The 19,032-nt window shown below is 42.4% G+C and overlaps 8 protein-coding genes across 8 annotated transcripts; 5 read left to right on the forward strand and 3 right to left on the reverse strand.

Annotated features, from left to right (window-relative positions):
- Positions 1 to 1,127: 1,127 nt before the first annotated feature.
- EAE97_011132 (uncharacterized protein) lies at positions 1,128 to 2,461 on the reverse strand (the record flags this gene model as incomplete). Its single annotated transcript, XM_038881647.1, has 4 exons — positions 1,128 to 1,519; positions 1,574 to 2,123; positions 2,173 to 2,260; positions 2,319 to 2,461. 4 exons carry the CDS (start codon positions 2,459 to 2,461, stop codon positions 1,128 to 1,130), a joined length of 1,173 nt encoding a protein of 390 aa, XP_038727574.1.
- Positions 2,462 to 5,420: 2,959 nt separating this feature from the next.
- On the forward strand, positions 5,421 to 6,266 carry EAE97_011133 (uncharacterized protein; the record flags this gene model as incomplete). Its single annotated transcript, XM_038881648.1, has 1 exon — positions 5,421 to 6,266. One exon carries the CDS (start codon positions 5,421 to 5,423, stop codon positions 6,264 to 6,266), a length of 846 nt encoding a protein of 281 aa, XP_038727575.1.
- Positions 6,267 to 7,428: 1,162 nt separating this feature from the next.
- Positions 7,429 to 8,688, forward strand: EAE97_011134 (uncharacterized protein; the record flags this gene model as incomplete). Its single annotated transcript, XM_038881649.1, has 5 exons — positions 7,429 to 7,488; positions 7,798 to 7,936; positions 8,034 to 8,132; positions 8,329 to 8,370; positions 8,456 to 8,688. The coding sequence occupies 5 exons, from the start codon at positions 7,429 to 7,431 to the stop codon at positions 8,686 to 8,688; spliced, it is 573 nt and encodes a 190-aa protein (XP_038727576.1).
- A 121-nt stretch (positions 8,689 to 8,809) lies between these two features.
- EAE97_011135 (uncharacterized protein) lies at positions 8,810 to 9,547 on the forward strand (the record flags this gene model as incomplete). The annotated part of the gene is made up of 1 exon (XM_038881650.1): positions 8,810 to 9,547. The coding sequence occupies one exon, from the start codon at positions 8,810 to 8,812 to the stop codon at positions 9,545 to 9,547; it is 738 nt and encodes a 245-aa protein (XP_038727577.1).
- Positions 9,548 to 9,590: 43 nt separating this feature from the next.
- Positions 9,591 to 11,139, reverse strand: EAE97_011136 (uncharacterized protein; the record flags this gene model as incomplete). Its single annotated transcript, XM_038881651.1, has 2 exons — positions 9,591 to 10,178; positions 10,522 to 11,139. The coding sequence occupies 2 exons, from the start codon at positions 11,137 to 11,139 to the stop codon at positions 9,591 to 9,593; spliced, it is 1,206 nt and encodes a 401-aa protein (XP_038727578.1).
- A 297-nt stretch (positions 11,140 to 11,436) lies between these two features.
- Positions 11,437 to 12,767, forward strand: EAE97_011137 (uncharacterized protein; the record flags this gene model as incomplete). Its single annotated transcript, XM_038881652.1, has 2 exons — positions 11,437 to 11,947; positions 11,995 to 12,767. The coding sequence occupies 2 exons, from the start codon at positions 11,437 to 11,439 to the stop codon at positions 12,765 to 12,767; spliced, it is 1,284 nt and encodes a 427-aa protein (XP_038727579.1).
- A 335-nt stretch (positions 12,768 to 13,102) lies between these two features.
- On the reverse strand, positions 13,103 to 15,077 carry EAE97_011138 (uncharacterized protein; the record flags this gene model as incomplete). The annotated part of the gene is made up of 3 exons (XM_038881653.1): positions 13,103 to 13,470; positions 13,527 to 13,769; positions 13,865 to 15,077. 3 exons carry the CDS (start codon positions 15,075 to 15,077, stop codon positions 13,103 to 13,105), a joined length of 1,824 nt encoding a protein of 607 aa, XP_038727580.1.
- A 418-nt stretch (positions 15,078 to 15,495) lies between these two features.
- On the forward strand, positions 15,496 to 16,790 carry EAE97_011139 (uncharacterized protein; the record flags this gene model as incomplete). The annotated part of the gene is made up of 4 exons (XM_038881654.1): positions 15,496 to 15,933; positions 15,963 to 16,213; positions 16,302 to 16,432; positions 16,492 to 16,790. The coding sequence occupies 4 exons, from the start codon at positions 15,496 to 15,498 to the stop codon at positions 16,788 to 16,790; spliced, it is 1,119 nt and encodes a 372-aa protein (XP_038727581.1).
- Between the last annotated feature and the right edge of the window lie 2,242 nt (positions 16,791 to 19,032).

Consider the following 19,032-nt stretch of genomic DNA (forward strand, 5'->3'; position numbering starts at 1 on the left):
TCTACTTTTTTTACAGAAGGAGACGGGCACAGGTATAAGTGTGTAAAAATTGCTGTCCATACACGCTGTGTGGTTAGTTTGAATCGTCAGATGGGGAAATTCATTGATTTTAGAATTCGTTGATGATTGTTAATCTTAGTATGGAAGTGCATGCGGAATATTATAGTAATAATTGTTATTTTCCATCTTTCAAATTACACATCAATCACAGTATTATATAATTAACATTCTCTGGTAAGACAAAACGTCATCTCGCTAGCTATTCGTTGCATCGAATGGAAATAGAATTTTCTGCTGCAGGATGAACAAAGGGGGGAAGGCTCTACCTACCTACGTATCGAAAGAAGAGGCGTAAATTGAGTACCATTTAGAAGGACTTTGATAATCTGAATCTCTCTTTAATATCATGTCAAATACATGTAATTCTGATTGTTAACATAAAGAAGACACAAATTCTTGTTTGATCTCCTTAGATCTTATCAAGCATTCAACTTGAAATCATTTGCAATTCAATCAAAGAAGTCTTTAGAAAGAATACTCAATTCCCGTGTCTTATTTCGCTTGCGTAGGTAGAAGAAGGGAAGGGGTAGATCATGTGATTGGCAATTTTATATATCGCAGGGCTTTGAATGTTTGATTTCCGGGGGTTGATGTATCTTGTATAATCTAGAAGTATCTGATCTATTCTCTCCCCTTCTTGTACCTTCATCCTCGGTACTTCAGTAGAGCGATGGTTTGAGAGAGAGAGAGAGAAAGATAGATTATGTTGTCATCATGGGAGTAAGCTGATCATGTAATCTATGATTTTTTGTTTGGTTGTCCGATTATCATCTACTGAACTGCCGCTTCTATGATTTAGAAATAGATAGTTCTATCTGGTAAAATGGATTAAGAGTATCCTAATTGATAATTCTACCCAAGGGATCTAGTAGACTGAAGTGGAGAAGAGAATTATGATCATAACAGCCTACCTGCACTTCCATATCTTAGCCATTGCTCAAGAATGAAATTTGAGGTCTTTGTTAGTTTATTGTGGACACCCCATTCACCCCCCCAGAAATCCACCTAAATCATGAAACTCCATAGCCGCAATGCAATACAATCATATTACAAATGATATTCATTAATTATTTCATAAGTTCCGCGCCCTCCCTTACCACACCGACCAATGCTCCCGTCTGTATGACTTCGCTTCCTCCGCCACTCAATCTATATTCAACTTCTGCTAATCCTTGCAGCCAAGTTATCATGACGCTTGCTGGGACATCCAGTTTTGTGAGCTCTTCTGAGAGAGCAGTGATGATATCTGCTAATGCGAGTCCTTGTGTGGATTTCACCGCATTGATCATTTGTAAACAAGATTTAACATCGGTAGTTTTGAGAATGGTGTTCATAATTTTGGATATATCGGCTGGATGGGGAGAAGCGATGCAGTCGTATATAGTAGTTTCGGTGATGAGGTCCCGAACAATATCTTTTTCTTCGATCTTGGGTGTGCCTTGGATATGGATTGGAGTACCTTTGCATTATATTAGCATCCTCGAACTTTACAAAAAGAAGAATGAGAACTTACTACTAGCATGGCAAGCTTGCAAAACATTCAAAGCCCGTCTCATATCTCCCTTACTCAGTCTAACCAGAGCATCCGTAGCCTCAGCATTAATTTGCACATTCTCTTCCGTAATCACCTTGTCAACAAGTACCCTAATATCTGCCTCTTTCAACGGACTAAACCGGAATCTCGTACATCTACTTAAGAGTGCCGGACTCAATTTATGCGTATAATTCGCAATCACACAAAATCGTGTATTGGCAGTATATTTCTCCATCACTCGTCTCAGCGCCATCTGTGCCGTAGAAGTCATCGCATCTGCCTCGTCGAGAATAATTAATTTGTATGCGCCGGGGGATGTGGAGGAAGACTTCGAGGCGAAAATTTGTTTGGTGGAGGCGAATGTCTTGATTTGTTCGCGCACAACGTCGATTCCACGGTCGTCTGAGGCGTTGAGTTCGAGGACCATTTGGCGCATGTTCTTGGATCCGTAGATGCGACGGGCGAGGGCGAGGATGGTGGAGGTTTTACCGGTTCCGGGGGGGCCGTAGAAGAGGAGATGGGGAAGTCTCTGGAGGGAATGTCAGGGTGGGAAGGATTTGTAGAGCAAGAAGGCATACGTTTGTGTCGACGAATTTGTTTATAGTAGCAAGAATGTCTTGATGACCGGAGACATCTTCTAGAGTATCTGGACGGTATTTTTCGACCCTGAGGTGGCATGTTAGTATGAAAAATGATTTCGGATCTTTAACTTGATCCCACTTACCATGGAAGACTATCTTCAGCCTCCACTGGTAAATTTGCTGCGCTCCGTTTGCCCTTCGAAGTCGTAGCATCGGCGCCAAATATCATTGAATCACTCGCGTTGGGGGCAACATCAATTTCCATGTCATCTTCATAATCGGACATCTTTGCGAAGGATATTTGTGGTGCTGAGAAAATTGTTGATCGTGAATTGGGATTGGGCTTATAATAAAAAGAACATTTCCATTTACCTATCTGGATTTGTGAGACGCGTCGAGATTTTGGGCGCGTTAAGTGGTTTATGTAAGCTAGGCCTAAGGGCCACCAGGCTTGCCGGCGGTTTTGGGCGGTGAGAACTTTCGGTCGTCTCCTTTAACAACACCTGACAACTGTGATCCTGAGTACCTTGTTGTGGCCAAATTTTCAATAATCTCATTGATGCCACTCTACTTAAAAGTAGTCGGACCTAATCTGTCATGAAGTGTGTCATTACTCATGAACAATCGAGCAATCCTTGATATCCGGGAGTAGTAAGGCTGCCATGTCAAACTTGGTTGCTGCCATGGAGCAATGTGTTCACGGTACTGATTTGACTTTGTCATTTGCAAGTGCAAAATCAATATTTATGATTACTTTGGAGCTGCGCTGTTTCTATGAAAATTGATATTGTGTACTTTGAGTTCGTTTTTGACTGGGATGCATGGAGAATCTGTCAATGTCGAATGTTCAATTGGTTGCGTTCGTCTGGTAGATCCTAGTTGCGCCCAAAGAGCATGCTTTATTTCTCATTCCACATTTATTTCCAGTTACCCCATTATTTCACCGTTTACAAAAGCTTGCTTTGACTCGTATTAGCTGGTGTAGCCTGTCGGACTATCCGGTGTCATTCACGGATCCCACGACTTGAAGTTTTTTCCCCCATTGCCGAAGCTAATTTATCGTGTCTCATCCAGTGTAGATAGACATTCTATCATACTCTCCAATCTCCTTGCCTGATATTTATTCCAAAAAGTTGTATTTGAATTAAGGCCATCGAAACATCTCCGTATGCCCTGCAACATTCTTCCAGCCAAATATCTCACAGTAATGAAATTCCTCCATAAATTTGTAGACTTTTCGTACAAGTTTCTCGTATATAAGGGGTTAAAGAGCTTAGCAGTCTGTTATCCCCTCCAGAGGTCGGGCCTAGACCTTGGACTAGGTTGTCGGGGCTCTGAATGATATTTTAACGGATTATCGAGCGCTACAAATAGAGATTAATGTAAATAGAGAGGATTTTTAAAATTGGAATACTCCAATCAAATATCCTGAACTTGCATGGGATAATTTTGTTGCACATCTGAGATTGTATTTAACACGGTATATCCTAATAAGTGTTTAAATAAAGTTGGGGTAGAATTTTCCCGGCAGAGTCTTGCTACAAATTTGAATCTAGTATGAAACGATCCTAGACTGAAATATTTCAATCATACAGTATGAAATAGCTTTGTTGCACATCGCTGACCCAAAATTTATATAGCTCAGCCCAGGTGTCAAATGTCTAGGAGCCTCAGACGCTAAGTCATATCTACAAAATGTTTCCAATACTAGAGCAAATCCGTCAATTATCGCTTGGTTTCTCATCCCTTTTCTTCTCACACGTCTTTTTAATTTTCGCCTAATTACCCCTCTAACCAAACTTGTGTACAGTTTTGTTGCATATCTACGAGCTTTCATCAACCAGGTATATCCTAACAGATATTTGGGCTATCGCTGATCACCTGGCCAATCTTTAGTACCGATTAACGATTAGCGACTCATCAATACACCATTCACACTTAGCAGCTACTGACTTCTACCTTAATTGTGAGGTATTAGTTTGTTTATCTTTGTAAGGTACTCTCGTAATATGCCTTTGTCAATCACGAATGAGTAGGATCCTTAGGATATAAGCCTCAAGTCTATACTTGACTCTCATTATTCCAAAACCGCTGCCATGCAATGGCTTTCCAAAACTGTCATATGAGTATTCAAGGCTTCCACTAGAATCGCTAGTGTAGTGCGTGACATCATTACTTGCCAGTTGAACTAGTGATTTGTTTAGTGGAATTAAAGTCTTGGACGTCAGTGAAGGAAAAGTGGTGACGTTATTCCTCGATCTTCATCAAGACCACATTATCGTTGTCTCGCTAAACTGGTGGTAATTGCCTAAAACTGCCATTTCATTATCTAGGAGGCTAGTGACGGTTATCGCATATAGTACCTAGTGTCAGATACTCATGCATAAATCTAGTGTCTACACCCATACACATTAAGTAATTGATAGGTCCAATTGATAGCGGTGCTCTAGTTCTCTGTCAAGCAGATTCTAATTCAAGACCTTCGATCGTCGGAATACTGCGAGTTCTTCAGATCTCTTCAACGCTTTACTGAAGTACATGAGCTTCAATTCAATACCTCATAGACATAAATCACTCACTGATATCATTTTAATTTCCATTGACTCGACATCTTGAGCCAGCTCAATGATAAGTATCTTGGATGAACTTAAAGCTTTACGGAAAATAAGTCTTTTACAGAATCTCAGTACTTCAAATAATTTCAAACTCCGAATTGAGATGGATATTCCAAATGAGCTCAATCTTTTAAACTGAGTGAATTTCTTGTGCGAATTCAATATTTCAATTACCCCTATTGTCTTACATTATGTTGATATATGAGACGTGTTGAGCAATTCAAATCGATGCAATGTTCCAACATTTCACCATAGTTCAATGTCTAAATTAAGTCCACTAAATCACAAGTATCCATTGTCTGTAAAATTTCAAGGGTTTCAAATTGGCCCAAAGCCTTGAAGTGGTTTGGCATTTCAAATAGATTTAGCATTCAAGGTAACTCAGGACATCCAAAGCCTCCCATTGTTTGATCGTCGTTTGATTATGCACTCGATATTAGGTGGATGAGGGATCAACAATAGGATTTTCGCTTGTAAATCTAAGTGTTACGAAGTTAAAATTAGTCTCGAGTGCTAGCGAAGTTGTGCGAAGTGGTGACGTCTTTCAAGCTACTCATCCCATTGCCTATATATTCCACGCATTTCCCTCTCAACTATTCTTTTTTTCTTTCCTTTCTTCTTCAGCTTATTATGTCTTTCTTCTTGAATACATTTAAGTCCACCCTCGCACTTGTCGGAATCGCCACCCCACAAGTCGAAACCTCAACCCCCGCTGCGCCCACCTCCAGCAACGCCATTCTTTCTGGTGAGTATAGCCTCTCACCACCTTTGCTAATTGACTATTCAGCCGAGGATCCCTCTTTCACCTCGGACTTTGCAATACAGGCCCCGGTTCCTACAAATACCGGACACATTCTCACCGGGATCCTCCGGCCCGGCCTTAGGCCCTCCACTGTCATTGACCGCATGCAAATCCACGGATTTCCAAGGACACTGGAAAATTGGAAGGTTTGCCCTTCCGCCCCACTCACATTCAAGTTTAAAAAGATAAAAGCAAAAAAAAATGTACACTTCCGCGAATACCACTCGAAAAACTTCCATCAATACCGTCCCTTCGACCCAGAGGAACCCGCCGACTCCTGGATCCCTTACGATGATGCTATTCTGCATCAACCCAACCAGGCGCCTGGGGTACGACTGGCAGGGTCATGGACCTGTCCTATTTGCAAAAACTTTTGGTGCAATACAGGCAACCACAATACCATTCCAGGACTTCCGGGTTGGGAATGGCGGGACCCGCCCCTGCCCTGTCCCGAACACCCACGGCCCCTTTCTTTTAGGAAACCCGAGCCCTTTTACGGATTGGCTCTCTCTCAGAGAGAGCTCATTTACAGCGGTAGTGCTGAATACAAGGTCCCATACACCTTGCACGGAGGCCTCATCAATCCACCTGCGCCACTGTATTCAGAGGATGACTTAGACTCTGAGTCATTCTCTGAATCCACATACAACATACCAAGTCCATCGCTACCTTGAGTGATTCAATTGAATCTACCAGGTCGATAGCTACTTTGAGTGGGTGTATTCTTTTTCTCTGGAATTCTGGCGTTCTTTTCTTTCCAAATTTTTTTCGCGGTATCCCCCTATTGGAACACCTGGTGCCAGCCTCAGGACCCTTGGCCGGGTACCTGACTAAGGAGGGACCAGGGACTACGGGAAGGGGAGCCTTTACCTCGGGCCACCAGTCTCGGGATCCTGCTAGGGGACATCCAAGGACCTATGAGGCCATTGGCTATTCGTAACCTTCGGATGAACATTCCTGTTAACGCCGGACTGGTCTGCTGGGTAATCTTGCGATCAAAAATCCAAAAAAAACATTAAAATTCTAAAATCCAAAAAACATTTTGCGCTTTTTGCTTACTTTTCTAGGCATCTTTCTTCCAAGTCTCACTTTAGGACCTTTTTTTTCCCTTTAGACCTCGATTCCACTAGTGAATCTTTCTTTTTTCCTTCTTTTCCATTTTTTATTTGGACATTTGTTCACCAGCGATTTTCTTTTTTCTTTGGGCCTTTGGTCCACCAGCGATTTCTTTTTTTCTTTGGACATTCAGTCCACCAGCGATTCTCTTCTTACTCCTCATAGCTCCACCCTCAGCGATACACCACTTTCGAAACCCCTCCCTCGCCTTCGTTAACCGAAGGCCAGCATAGCATTGTTTAAGATAAGTATAACATCCCCCGCTAACTGCTAATTCGTCTATAGGGAGGCTAGCCTTGATCACACCTCCACGTTGGTGCTAGCTGGGTACCCTCAAATGAGGAGCTAAGTGATCAGAAATATCCCTGTGTGAAGATACTTAATAAGCGCTTTTGAAGCGAATGTCTTGTTCGTCGACTTTTGAACTCCATGAGGGTTGGACTCTTGAACTTATCCTGTGATGGTTCAATTCGAACAGCTGGAGTTGGTGATGCATTTTGTGTATATAATTTATATAATTTTTTTGTATTCAACTCAATTTTCATTAATCTGCGGTCGAACTTCAGTGTCATAAATTCAGTAACTTGTGGCTATCGGCGAATTCGACTGCTTCAAAAAGACATTGCCGAAGTCAACTTTATGGCATATTCAGAACCCATCATCCGACAGATTCTCTAAATTGCGATATACTAGACTTAATTCACATACACTTGCTTCTTCATGCATATCTCGAAATTCCGGAGTGAAACTTCCCTCCGAATTACTCTTATCAAGGAATCTGTGAGTTGTATTGGGCTTCTTTGGTTATCATTTGCTTGTGAAGAGGAGTACGAAGGAAAGAATGTCGCAATTTAATGTTTCAGTAACTTTTGTGTGATTTTTGCACTTGGGTTATTATTTTCGGCTGTATGCTTGAATTGATAATGGAGAATGAAGTATTCATTCTCCCAATATATTTGACAAACCGAGACTTTCACGTTCAATTCAACCCCAAAAGTTCCTTCTATGACTCAAACCGATTTTAACATCTAATCATCATTCATGCTTCCCATTTCTCCTCTCCCTACTCCCTCCGAGCTAATTATATAGTCCCTAATAATCTTCTGCCACTCCGAAAACGACATCATCGCCTCTCTCTCCTACATCCAGAAACACAATCTCGATTTTACCGTCGCCGGAGGAAGACATAGTTATTATGGCGCTAGTTCCTATAATGGCGTAACAATTGGTACGTTCTAGTTCCGCTCTCCAGCGTTCGCTTCTATTTCATACTTCCGGATGAAAGAAAGACAAAGGGGTAAATTTTTACTAACCTCTCACTCTAGATCTGGGGAAAATGAGAAAAGTAAGCATCGATGAGGAAAATATGAAGATTACAGCACAAGGTGGTTGTAGAGCCGCGGATCTGGAAACGCTGCTTCAAGGTACGTGAAGTGATGCTATATTATTCGATTTTCGATTTTCGAGTCCCTGTGGATTGTAGAAGTTGGATTGGAATGGCAATGATTGATTGTTTGGGTTTTATTGGAAGATTGGTGGGCAGTTATTCAAATAGAACATGATCATTGCCTATACATTGAAGGAAGTTTATACCGGTGGACATTGACTAACATCGTACAGCGAAAGGACTATCAGTGGTAATGGGCTTAGCCAGTGATACGGGTATATTCCTCCTCTCTTCCTTCTTTCCTCTCCAAGCCCCCATCATCTACCCTCCATTCCCTATCATATCTGACTCTCAAAATAGGAATCGCAGGTCTAACTCTAGGTGGTGGTTCGGGCCCTTTAACTGGCCGATACGGACTCGTGATTGACAATCTACTCGCGGCCCGCGTCGTAATTGCCAATGGGATCGTCTTAAATTGTTCTAAACATGAAAATTCAGATCTTTTCTGGGGTATCAGAGGAGGAGGACCAAACTTTGGTATTGTGGTTGAATTTACGTATCGAGTGCATAAGCAAGTTGATGTATGCCAGTAGGTTTAACTATGTGCATGAAGAATTGGCGGGTGAGATAAGTGGAAGAACTAACAACCTTCCCAGTGGTCCTTTAGTATAAGGACCGGAGAAGACGAGAGCACTTCTTGAATTGATTGACACCATGCAAGAGGTAACGGAGCAAACCGACGGGAAGTTACGTATCTTTCTAGCGATGACGAAAATCCCAAGTGTGCCCATGTCTGGCATTCACCCAATCTGTATCATATCCTATGATGGACCCGAGGAAGAAGCCCAAAAACTTACTGCTCCATTGTGGGATTTGCAGCCTGTAATGTCGGCGATATCAATGAAGCCATTTGCCACCACAACCAAGCCATCAGGACTCGTAGACGAACCGCCAAATCATCAGAACTTCTCGAGTACGAGCGTTTTCATGCCTCATCCATTCGACGTCGAAATTATGGAGAAATTGGTACAAGAATTCGATGATTTTCGCAACAAGCACGGAGATGCACTTGCACCTTCACGAGTCATAATTGAGATGCGTTCTTACAAGGTTTCTGGTGCAATCCCCGCATCGACAACTGCATTGGCGGCGAGAGAAAAGACGGTTTCTGTCACTATGGAGGCACAGTATGATAGTTCTCAGGTTTCCCATACGGTCATGAGAGACGAAATTAAGAGGATTATTGGGCCAGTCAAGGAAGCAGTCAAAAAGCAAGGGTCTGGAATGTTCACGAATGCTAATTTGGGAAGTGGAACGGAAAAGACTCAGGATATGTTTGGACAGAACTACGCGAGATTGAGAGAGATTAAGAGGAAGTATGATCCCGATTTTATTTTCAACAAGTGGTATCCGATTCCACCAGCAGAACAAAGCTATAGCTTGAAGCTGTAATGTTCAGCGCTGGAATACATAGAAATACCAGTCTTCTGTCTTTTCAGGTCGTTGCTTCGTGTCTATCCAAAAATGATACATTCCACTCCTGAAATTTCCTCGCACTTGGTGGGAGATATCGCATTGCACCCACTTCTAGGTAATGTTCAAGCTCATGTATCACTTCTCCTGGCAACTCTAGCTCCTCCACGGACTCATCATTTGTCGATGGATACTTGGCCAAAGAGAATGGCTTCGAAAGGATTTTCATAGCCAGTATTCCAGGTCTACCAGGTGTGTCCGAGATACTCATCCGTCTACGATGGTGAAAGTATGAAGTAGTATATCTAATCGAGGGGTTGAAGATCCAAATACTAAGGCCTCCCCATTCTATTAGTCCAACATCGGTTGGATTTTTCAGAGGCAGTATGTTTACACGGGAAACACAAGATGAATTCATTATTCCCAATAATTGTGCCGAAAGGATTCTGGCCATCGATGGCTCAAGAAGCTTATCCGAAAGATTGGATAATGGAGAGCCCGCGAAAGTTCTCATGCGCAAACTCCATTTGAAAAGTCGGATTCCTTCGTTTTGAGGATCACTAATTCCAATCGTAGCGGAACACAATTCACATTTTAAGGGAAGCTTTATCTGTGTGTGAAGCCGAAGTTAGATACGATAAGCTGATTGAACATTGCTTGATGCAGAATACGCTAGATAAATGTCACTTGTGCTGAACCCATGACTTCTAAAATCTCAAAGAAGATACGGTGATAGAGGATGCCAAGGTTCGAAGACCTTCAATCAAGTTAGAAACCCATAATCTGAAGAAGAGGGTAATTAGCATTGACTGCTGCCGGAGCAGAGCAACAGCAAGTACTTAATATTGGGTATTTGTATCGGTGACCAGCCTATTGAGAAGCGCCTGGTCTCCTTCTTGGTACCCGCATATACTAGGGCTACAAATGAAGATAGAGAAAGAATTGTAATTTACCTCGTTACCATCTTGAGGAAGCGCACAATCGGTTTTTGCCAACAGAAGGGTTGAATGATCCATAAAACCGATTCCTGGCTGTGCATTGAACTTCGTGTTTGCTCCATAACCTTTTGTTGAAGCCAAATTCTCGTTTTCATGACTATGGTCAGCATGGTCCGATGGCTTGTGACAATGCCAGAAATCCATCATTTCTGCCCAACCTTCACTTGGAAGATCCCTCCATTCTTTGATACGATCTGCTTCCACGATTGTCGTAGAGCACCTGCGGCATTCAAAAAATTGTTCACCAATAACCATATCCTTTGCGGACCATGGCGCTTCAATGGTTTGTGAAATGTCTACATCAGCTCTTTGAAAGTCTCCTGCCAAAGGAAGACGCCATGATAATTCAAGGCTACCGAGAGGAAATTCTCGTAGTGGTGAATTTGATACCACTTGACTGGGAAGCGTTAGTCGAATATCCTGTTTGGCATGGTTCAATTTCAATATGGTTCCATCGGCCAATAATTCAGCCTTTGTAGAAGAATCAGATGGTGTGTCCAAGAACGCCAGGATAGATATCTGTCGAATATTTGACAGAAGCTCCGCATAGATCAAGGGCTTGGTTGGCGGCATTGCTTGATAGAAGTTGACAACTTCATGGGATTGACTGGCATGATTGAAATTGTGTTGAGTTTGTCGCGTCGCGTTCTATACAATATATAAAGTTGGTTCATCACTCGGCGCGGATGATGTTCCGATGCCGTGGTCCGCTCCGCTCTGCATGGATGCCGCACTGCGCCACGCTCAGCAAAGCATGTGTCACCGCTTTTGCTCAGCCACCAATTAGATCATTCTGCCATATTTCAGCTCAAGCTTCCCCACACTTTGACTTGCATCCAAGGACCTTCAAAGTTCAACACCACAACAATCATGTCGGCTCCTATGATAAATTGGGTTCCTATTGTGAACAGGATCTATAAATATGTTGCAAACACTACCATCGGTTCATCAACACAGCCAATAAGTATCGAACCAGTTGAAATTCACGACATTGAAACCGCTCCTGAGAAACGACCAAGGACGTTGAAACATCTCTTGAAATCGAACCATATTAATCATTCAATTCTTTACAACCACAATCGATTTCACAACCATTTACCACATCATCTAGGATCCGCGTATCTTCTAGGAGCAGGTTACGATCAATTACAAAAGGTTTTCGCAGAAGAATCAAAACATCTTGAAGAATGGCAGGATTCTCCTGGAGAAATCACAGATGCAGATTGGAGGGAATTCTTGGGAGAGAAGGTATACCAGAGGGCGTACGTCGATTTCTTCGAGGACGAATTGGCTTTAAAATACAGTTATGATTGGAAGGTCCTGGTAGAGGAATATCTCTATAGCGGGAAAGCTCCTCTCGTCAATGGTCTGACTTCAGGACGTACGTATATTTCTATTTTACCGCATTTGTACTAATGAATGTTTTAGTCGGTCACCCCCTTATTCATCTCGGTTACGCAGTCGAACTGAATAGTCGCGAATTGGCCATCGAAGCCCTCTCCCTAGCTTCTAGCTGCTACGATTTCATGCACAAATATCTTGATGATCCATCTTATACCAAAGCATCTACCTATAGCACAACCTCGCCCCTAGAAATTCTTCACAAAATACACACAGATTCGCGATTAGACGGTGTCTTGGATGGACCTTCTCCTTCAAATATAACCAAATTATTCGATGAACACGAGGAGTTTATACTCGAGCATTGGAACGCCTGGAGTATTGCCGATCCCCATAAACAATTCCAAGATTCCCAAGAAGCAGCTGTGAACTTGCTGGTACAAACGGTTAAGCCTGGTACTCATGCATACGACTTCTTCATGGTACATATCCTCACTACAAGCCATGCAGTTCGAATCCTACTACCCTTCGTTCCAGCAAAGTTCCAAATAAGTTTGATACGTCAATGGTGGCTATTGACAATTGCCGTATACTGTTCGCAAATGAGACCGGAAATAAACGAAGATATTGAGCAAAAACCAGCAAAGGGATGGAAATATGTAGAAGATAAAGCTATCAATGGTGTATGGTCAACGGATCCACATTATGTTAAAGCAATACGGGCCATGAAAGAAGCAGCTTTTACTTGGGGAGATGTACATGAGAGATACCTGTCCATGGCTGTTACCTTCGCCGATGATTTTAATGGATGGACGGGATTTGGAACTAGTGAGTCAGACGTTATTGGAGGGCATCTTTGATTTTGGATTAAGGTGGCTGGCTGTGTTTTGTATTAGTATGATTACGAGTTTAATGAATTCTTGAAAATATCGTATACGGTTCAGATCCTAACCTTACATGGTTGGATGCTCAATGATCATGTTCTCGCCAGCTTCAAACGATCCCACTGTCGTTGGACAATGGCGCCATCGGATAGACAACACATCATAAGGTACGAGGAATACATAGTTGTAGTAAATTGCCATGATAATTTTATATACTAAGAAATACATAACAACGGAACTTAACAGAGTAAGGATGTTAAAAACAGTTACGCAAATCTCCAACGTTTGCTTGGAAATTATGAATAAAACGTTCATGTCGACCCCTTTCCTTCATCGAATTCGCCTTCTGGGGTCTTTTCGCCCGTAGGACCTTCGGTGTCATGCGTAATTGACAACTCCTGCGGCCCGGTAGTACCCGATTCAGACGAGATAATATAGTCTTTGTACCCTGGCAGCTTCTCAAGTTCCATCTTGAGCTGAGCTGCAAGTTTCATATCGTAACGCAACTCGGCTTTTCTTATCAGATGATATATATTGGCGATATCGCGAGCGCGTCCGATATCTTGCAAATCTTTATTGTTGTCAACATCCTCCCCTGCCTCTAAAAGCTCAACCTCCTTGTCTTGATAGCTCTTTTCATGCCTCAAAAAGGCTTTCTCCAGATCCATTTCTTCTTTGTCTGTATAAAAGTCAGTTCCGTTCTTTCAAAAATTTCTAGTGCTCAGGACAGCTCACCCCTCCATGCATACCGTGTGTTAGCTGCTCCGGGGATGGGAGTCGACTTCATCCTGTAGGCAGGAGTCACTGAGAAGGATTTTGAGGACAACCGTGCAAGTCCGTTCTGGATATCTTCAAGCGTGTCATACATTGGAATGACATATCCGTGGCCGAACACGTCCGAAGCAACGAGATGTCCAAAAACTTTCGTCGAATCTGATGAATCAATGATCCAAGCACCGCTATCACCAACCTGAAGGCCTATAGTGTGGTCAGTGTCATTGTACTAGATAGAGCCATCGCGATTTCGTATTCTTATAGACTTAAGTACGTTGATGTGAGATTTGTTTACTTACTCTCACCGTCCGAAAGTGATAGAAGATACGTTCGGACCAACACCTTGCCTGGAGGGAGCATTATATACGACCATGAGCCATGTAAAATCCCATTCAGTGTCCCTCGGGCAGAATTCATTTTTACCGAGGACTGTCCCCCTCCAGGATTGGTTGGTGCTGGATGTATGTCCAATGAGGGATTTGGGAGGCCATGGGAGTGTTTGTGGATAGTTATCAATCCCCAATCAAGATTGCTTCCATCTTCAGAGAGATTATGGGAGGCCATGGAAAGCTTTCCTAACCTTGACCATTTGTCCATGTTCACCTTCCCATCAACTTCAAAGTCCCTTTTATCCACAACATGTAGATTGTTCTCATCCTCTGATTTAGCTTCAATAAAACCCAATTCAAGTTCGAAAGATTCTACATCCTCGTCATATTCTTCGTCAGAGTCGCTCACTGGAGAATTTTCGCCGTCGTCATACGACCCTTCAAAGACGAAATGACCTACAGTCATTCCATAGACTGTTTCCAGCTTTCCCGAGTCTATCGTCTTGATAAGCCCCCCCATGACGGCCTGGCGCACCCCATGCGAACATTCTGTCATGATTTGCGTGCCACGACGAACGCTTGGTGTGACATCCGACTTTAACACATATATTTCATTTCCTTCTGATTCTGCCGGGGAATAAAAATCTCGATCCTCGTTGGCGACCCTGCGTATGCCGGTCGCGACGAGTGGCCTCGGCTTTTGCGAGTGAATGAATACTCTCAAACGGGGGAAACGATCATCGGGCTGAGGTGGTTCGAAATCATACCTAATCACACTTCTTTGGAAAAATCTGGTAATCTTTCCGACAACTGCCTTATCACATTGAATATATACCCAAGGTTCTGCGCTCTCTTCATTTTCTCCCAAGACCTTCAAAGTCATCAAGATCGAGGTGCAATTGGGCAGACCGCGTGTGAAGTTATTAAGACTTTCTGCGTATTGCTTACGTAGGTCTTCAAGACGCTTCCATGTCAGCTCCGGAATTTGTTTATCCTCATAACATCGCAGTTTACGATTTCGAATGTAGTTAGGCATTATACTTTTCCCTTTTGCAATGGCACGATCGGAAAAGGACCTCGAACTATTCGGTGGAGGCGAAGGTTCTTGCGAAGCGTATCCTGAATCGTCCTTCGGTTCATTGCGTGTGACTGGTAAGGCTGTGGAATGATTGTCTGAGTCCATGGTGGATATGCCTGAATAAGAAAAGTGGGATTGCTATTGGCACTTGTCGTTCCAGACTGCACTGAAGAACTTGAGTCAAATGTAAATTTCGTGGTTAGCTAGCACCACAAAAGTTCTATAGTTATAAAGTCTTGATGACATTGTAGTGTGAGGTGGCTGAAGCTGCAGTTAATTGAACAGGGGCTTCATTGGATTGAGTTGACACTCAAGGGGGTGGTCTTGGATGCTTTATTCGCTGACATGGTAAATGTTTCCAAATCATGCATCCTTGGGCCTCTGAAATGTAACATCACAGCCCCTTTCGCGATAACAGACCAGAGTCTTATTGATCTTCTTTGAGAAACATTGAACATAAGTAAATGCAAATTCACAACAAAAGCGACAACGAGCAAAGTAACTTCCCTGTGATTCATCAAGTATGACCTTGGAATATCCACTTGAAACAGTCACTACCCCTCAACTGCAGGCCCTTGCGACGATTTTGTGGTCTTGGTTCATATGTACAGACTGTCTGGCAGAGACGCTTTGCAAAACTCCAAATTGCTCGTGGTCTAGATCAACAACGCTCAGTCGATATTTCGAGTTCTTCAAGATATCCACAAGTGGTTACAAGTGCAATATAGTCGCTGGTCAGTCGCCTGGTCTGTCGTCTTACAGTGACCTATTCCGAATAATCGAACAATTGAAATCCAGTCCTGAGCTCAGCAAAGCAGAACTACTGGAGAAACTCTTTACTGATCGTCCCACGCGACCGTATCAAGAGCGTGCTCTCAATCTAGCTGTTCAGGTGCTGGTGATGATCAACTGTTCAGTATCTCGTCAATCTTCTGTCCTGCTAGAGTATGGGAACGAGCACGTTGGCATCTCAATGACACGTTTTCGCAGTTTCTTAACGACGTATTCCCAAAAACATCCCATCCAAGCATTGATAAGATCAAGAGCGAACTTTTGGCAACCAAGTTGAAGAAGAATGCGCGACTGTTGTTTCAACCAACAGACGACCTGAGGAATCATTTGAGACTTGACAGAAAATCGGGAGTTGTCGAAATTTTCCACCATACTGCTTTCTTGAAAGAGCAATTGAGGCTTACAAAAGAACAACCGCAAAGTTTATCTGTATCCGATCTAATTCGAATGTAAGTTGAGAATAATACAGCTTGCATTCTGATGATTAGCGTTAAAAAAACCAATAGAAAGTACATTACTAATGTTGGTAAATTCTAGTGGCGCGCTCCCTCGTGGACTTGTTATTGAGGTGCTGGATTCCATACAGAAGGTTATCTTTGATGTCGCAGATGTCAAATCTAGGGAGCTGCTATTATCGCTGACCTCGACTTCAACTTGTAATTTTGATCGTATGCTTGAGAACTCCCTCAGCGATCTGATATTGTTAGCTGACTTTCTAATCCTCTAGCTGATATTCTTCGATATGAGAGCGCGTCAATTCGCAACGCAGAGGAGCAGGATATCCAGTATCAATATTTCGGGGCGCGATTGGTAGATTTACACCAAGAATTAATGAATCCCACCCCTAGAGGTTTTGAAAAATGGTTTGAGCGAAAGAGTAGCCCAAGGTTCGTGATGATGGCTACCATCGCCGGTGTTCTGTTTGCGATTTTCCTAGGGTTGTTGAGTCTGGCTTTGGGCAGCTTTCAGGCTTACGTTGGGTATATGGCATGGAAACATCCTGTTCAAGCGCAATCTAGTTCATAGAAACGACCAAGAGATGCAGATTTTAGAAATCATAGCAGGTTATTCCGTATATAAATGAGATGGAGTTCACCTTGTATCGAAGATTCACAATATTTTACCAAAAATTTTCCCGGACAGGCAGGTGCACATTTATCGAGCTCCGACTATTTTCACCATATACTAACTTTATTTGGCGAGAAACTACTAATCCGCGGTCGCGTTATGGATATGCTCACACCTTTACCTCTAGTAGAGTCAAAGTCTATCTCACGATCAACATGATCTTTCATACTTATATTTCATGTTCACAGATTCTACCAATTACTATAAAGACCTGCAATTTCCTGATACTTTCCAGTTTTTAAGGCAAAAGGCTTCACGAAACCTCATAAAGTCTGGTTGGCCATTCCGAGAATAAAGATTTCGTTGACCTCCTCCCACAAACGGGACACGGAAGAAGATACTTCTATTGAGTTTTGTTTGCGGGTGTAGCGCTGACTTTTGATGCATGGAAAGTTACAAGCCAGTGAATAATGACGATTAAAAAGTTGGAAAGGATAGCATGCCTCGTTGATCAAAAATCTGTTTGATGGTGAAATGTGCGCCTCCGCAAGCAACCATAGATGGGCATTTTATCTTCCAACGAACAGCCAGGCTACCTACCTACTTGACACATCGAATCAGCCAACAGTAACTTATAATCTTTAATCTGTTGTTGCCCAGATCTCATGGAGACTTATTCGGTGTGGCTACACCAGACGGAACCTCGCAGAGTCCAAAACTTCCTTCCGAGTGATTGGCTAACTCTGCAAATAATTTGAAACTGCCTCGTTAGTTTCGAGGCTGTAGCTCAGTCTATCTGACGTGCGCAGTCATGTAACAAGTGCTATTATTACCGTTTAAGAACACCGTATGTAAATCTTCATCTACGCCCTTTTACTCGCTTCTTCAATGTCCACAACATGCCATTAGCGATAGCAGCAACAGTTCAATGAGTTACTATAATACATGCTCCTATCGAACTCAGCGACGATAGATGGAGAGAAATAGTATATATGCTCCGACAAGACCATGGATCTGAATAATAAAGATAATCGATCAGGCTGATCACTCAACAGAATTGAACTAAAGCCAGCCGAGGAACATGCTACGAAGAAGGGAAATGGAGGCAACAAGGTGAGACTGGAGCATTGCGAGGGTAAGAAATATTCTTTCTCTAGGATGCGTTTGACACCGTATTGCAAACGGTACAAAAGCAAAAGATGTAAAGGACATCAGTTTCACTACGAGCCCGCACATATCCTAACAAATCAAGCTACCCCCATCATCCAGGAATAACCGCCCAAGAATATCGCTCAACACAGGCATGCGTATACCTCACCTCTTCTCCCAGAAGCGAGTAAAGAAAACCAACATCCCAATTTCCAAAACCACAGTCCGCAATGCACATATACACATCGACATACATGCAAACCACGCCTTATCTCTCCCCCTCCAAATCATCAATCTACACCAATCTACACCTATAATTTCAAATCGCAGATACTAACTACATTTATGAGAGATGATCTACAACCTCTACAACCAACCAACTATGACGCGAAACTCTCCCATTATTTTATTGTGAGTGCTAATGATTTATTTTAATCATTTATTCATCAATGGGTGCATCAATACCTGATTTTGGTTTGGTTCATTTTATTCTCTTTTTCAAATACTCTTTCAAATACTTTCTCAACTCCGGAAACTAGACTAAGCAGTCTGAAGTCTCAAGTCTAGAGTCTGAAAAATATATATATATCTATGACTAATTCCGGTCTTTATTCGTCCATTTATTTCCCACGGAAAGAGGAGTGAGTAGTGGTGATTAAGGAGTGAGAGGTGATGGATGATAAGTGAGGCGTGATGTGATTGGTACGATTTATAAGGATGAGGATGTATGTATACATATATAAGTTCATCAAAACATCAAAATATTCTATAGGTATGCAAAGTGATGAAAAAGATATCAATTATAAAAGGGGGCCTATTTTTCCCTTGTTGAGAGAGGCGAAGAGAGTTTAATCAGATATTTAACTCTCAACTCAACTCATCTCATCTCATCTCGTATTACTGAATGTGGAGTGGGTTTAATGTTTGTATTCTGTAGTATCTATAACAACCTTTATTTCCAGTGCCAATTCTCAACCCCTTCATTTCTCATTTCTCATCTCTCATCGTATTCATCATCACATTTTTCATTTTCCATCACTCATCCCATCTA

The sequence above is a fragment of the Botrytis byssoidea genome (assembly GCF_014898295.1).
Source record: "Botrytis byssoidea strain MUCL 94 chromosome Unknown BBYS_033, whole genome shotgun sequence".
Taxonomy (NCBI): Eukaryota; Fungi; Ascomycota; class Leotiomycetes; order Helotiales; family Sclerotiniaceae; genus Botrytis; species Botrytis byssoidea.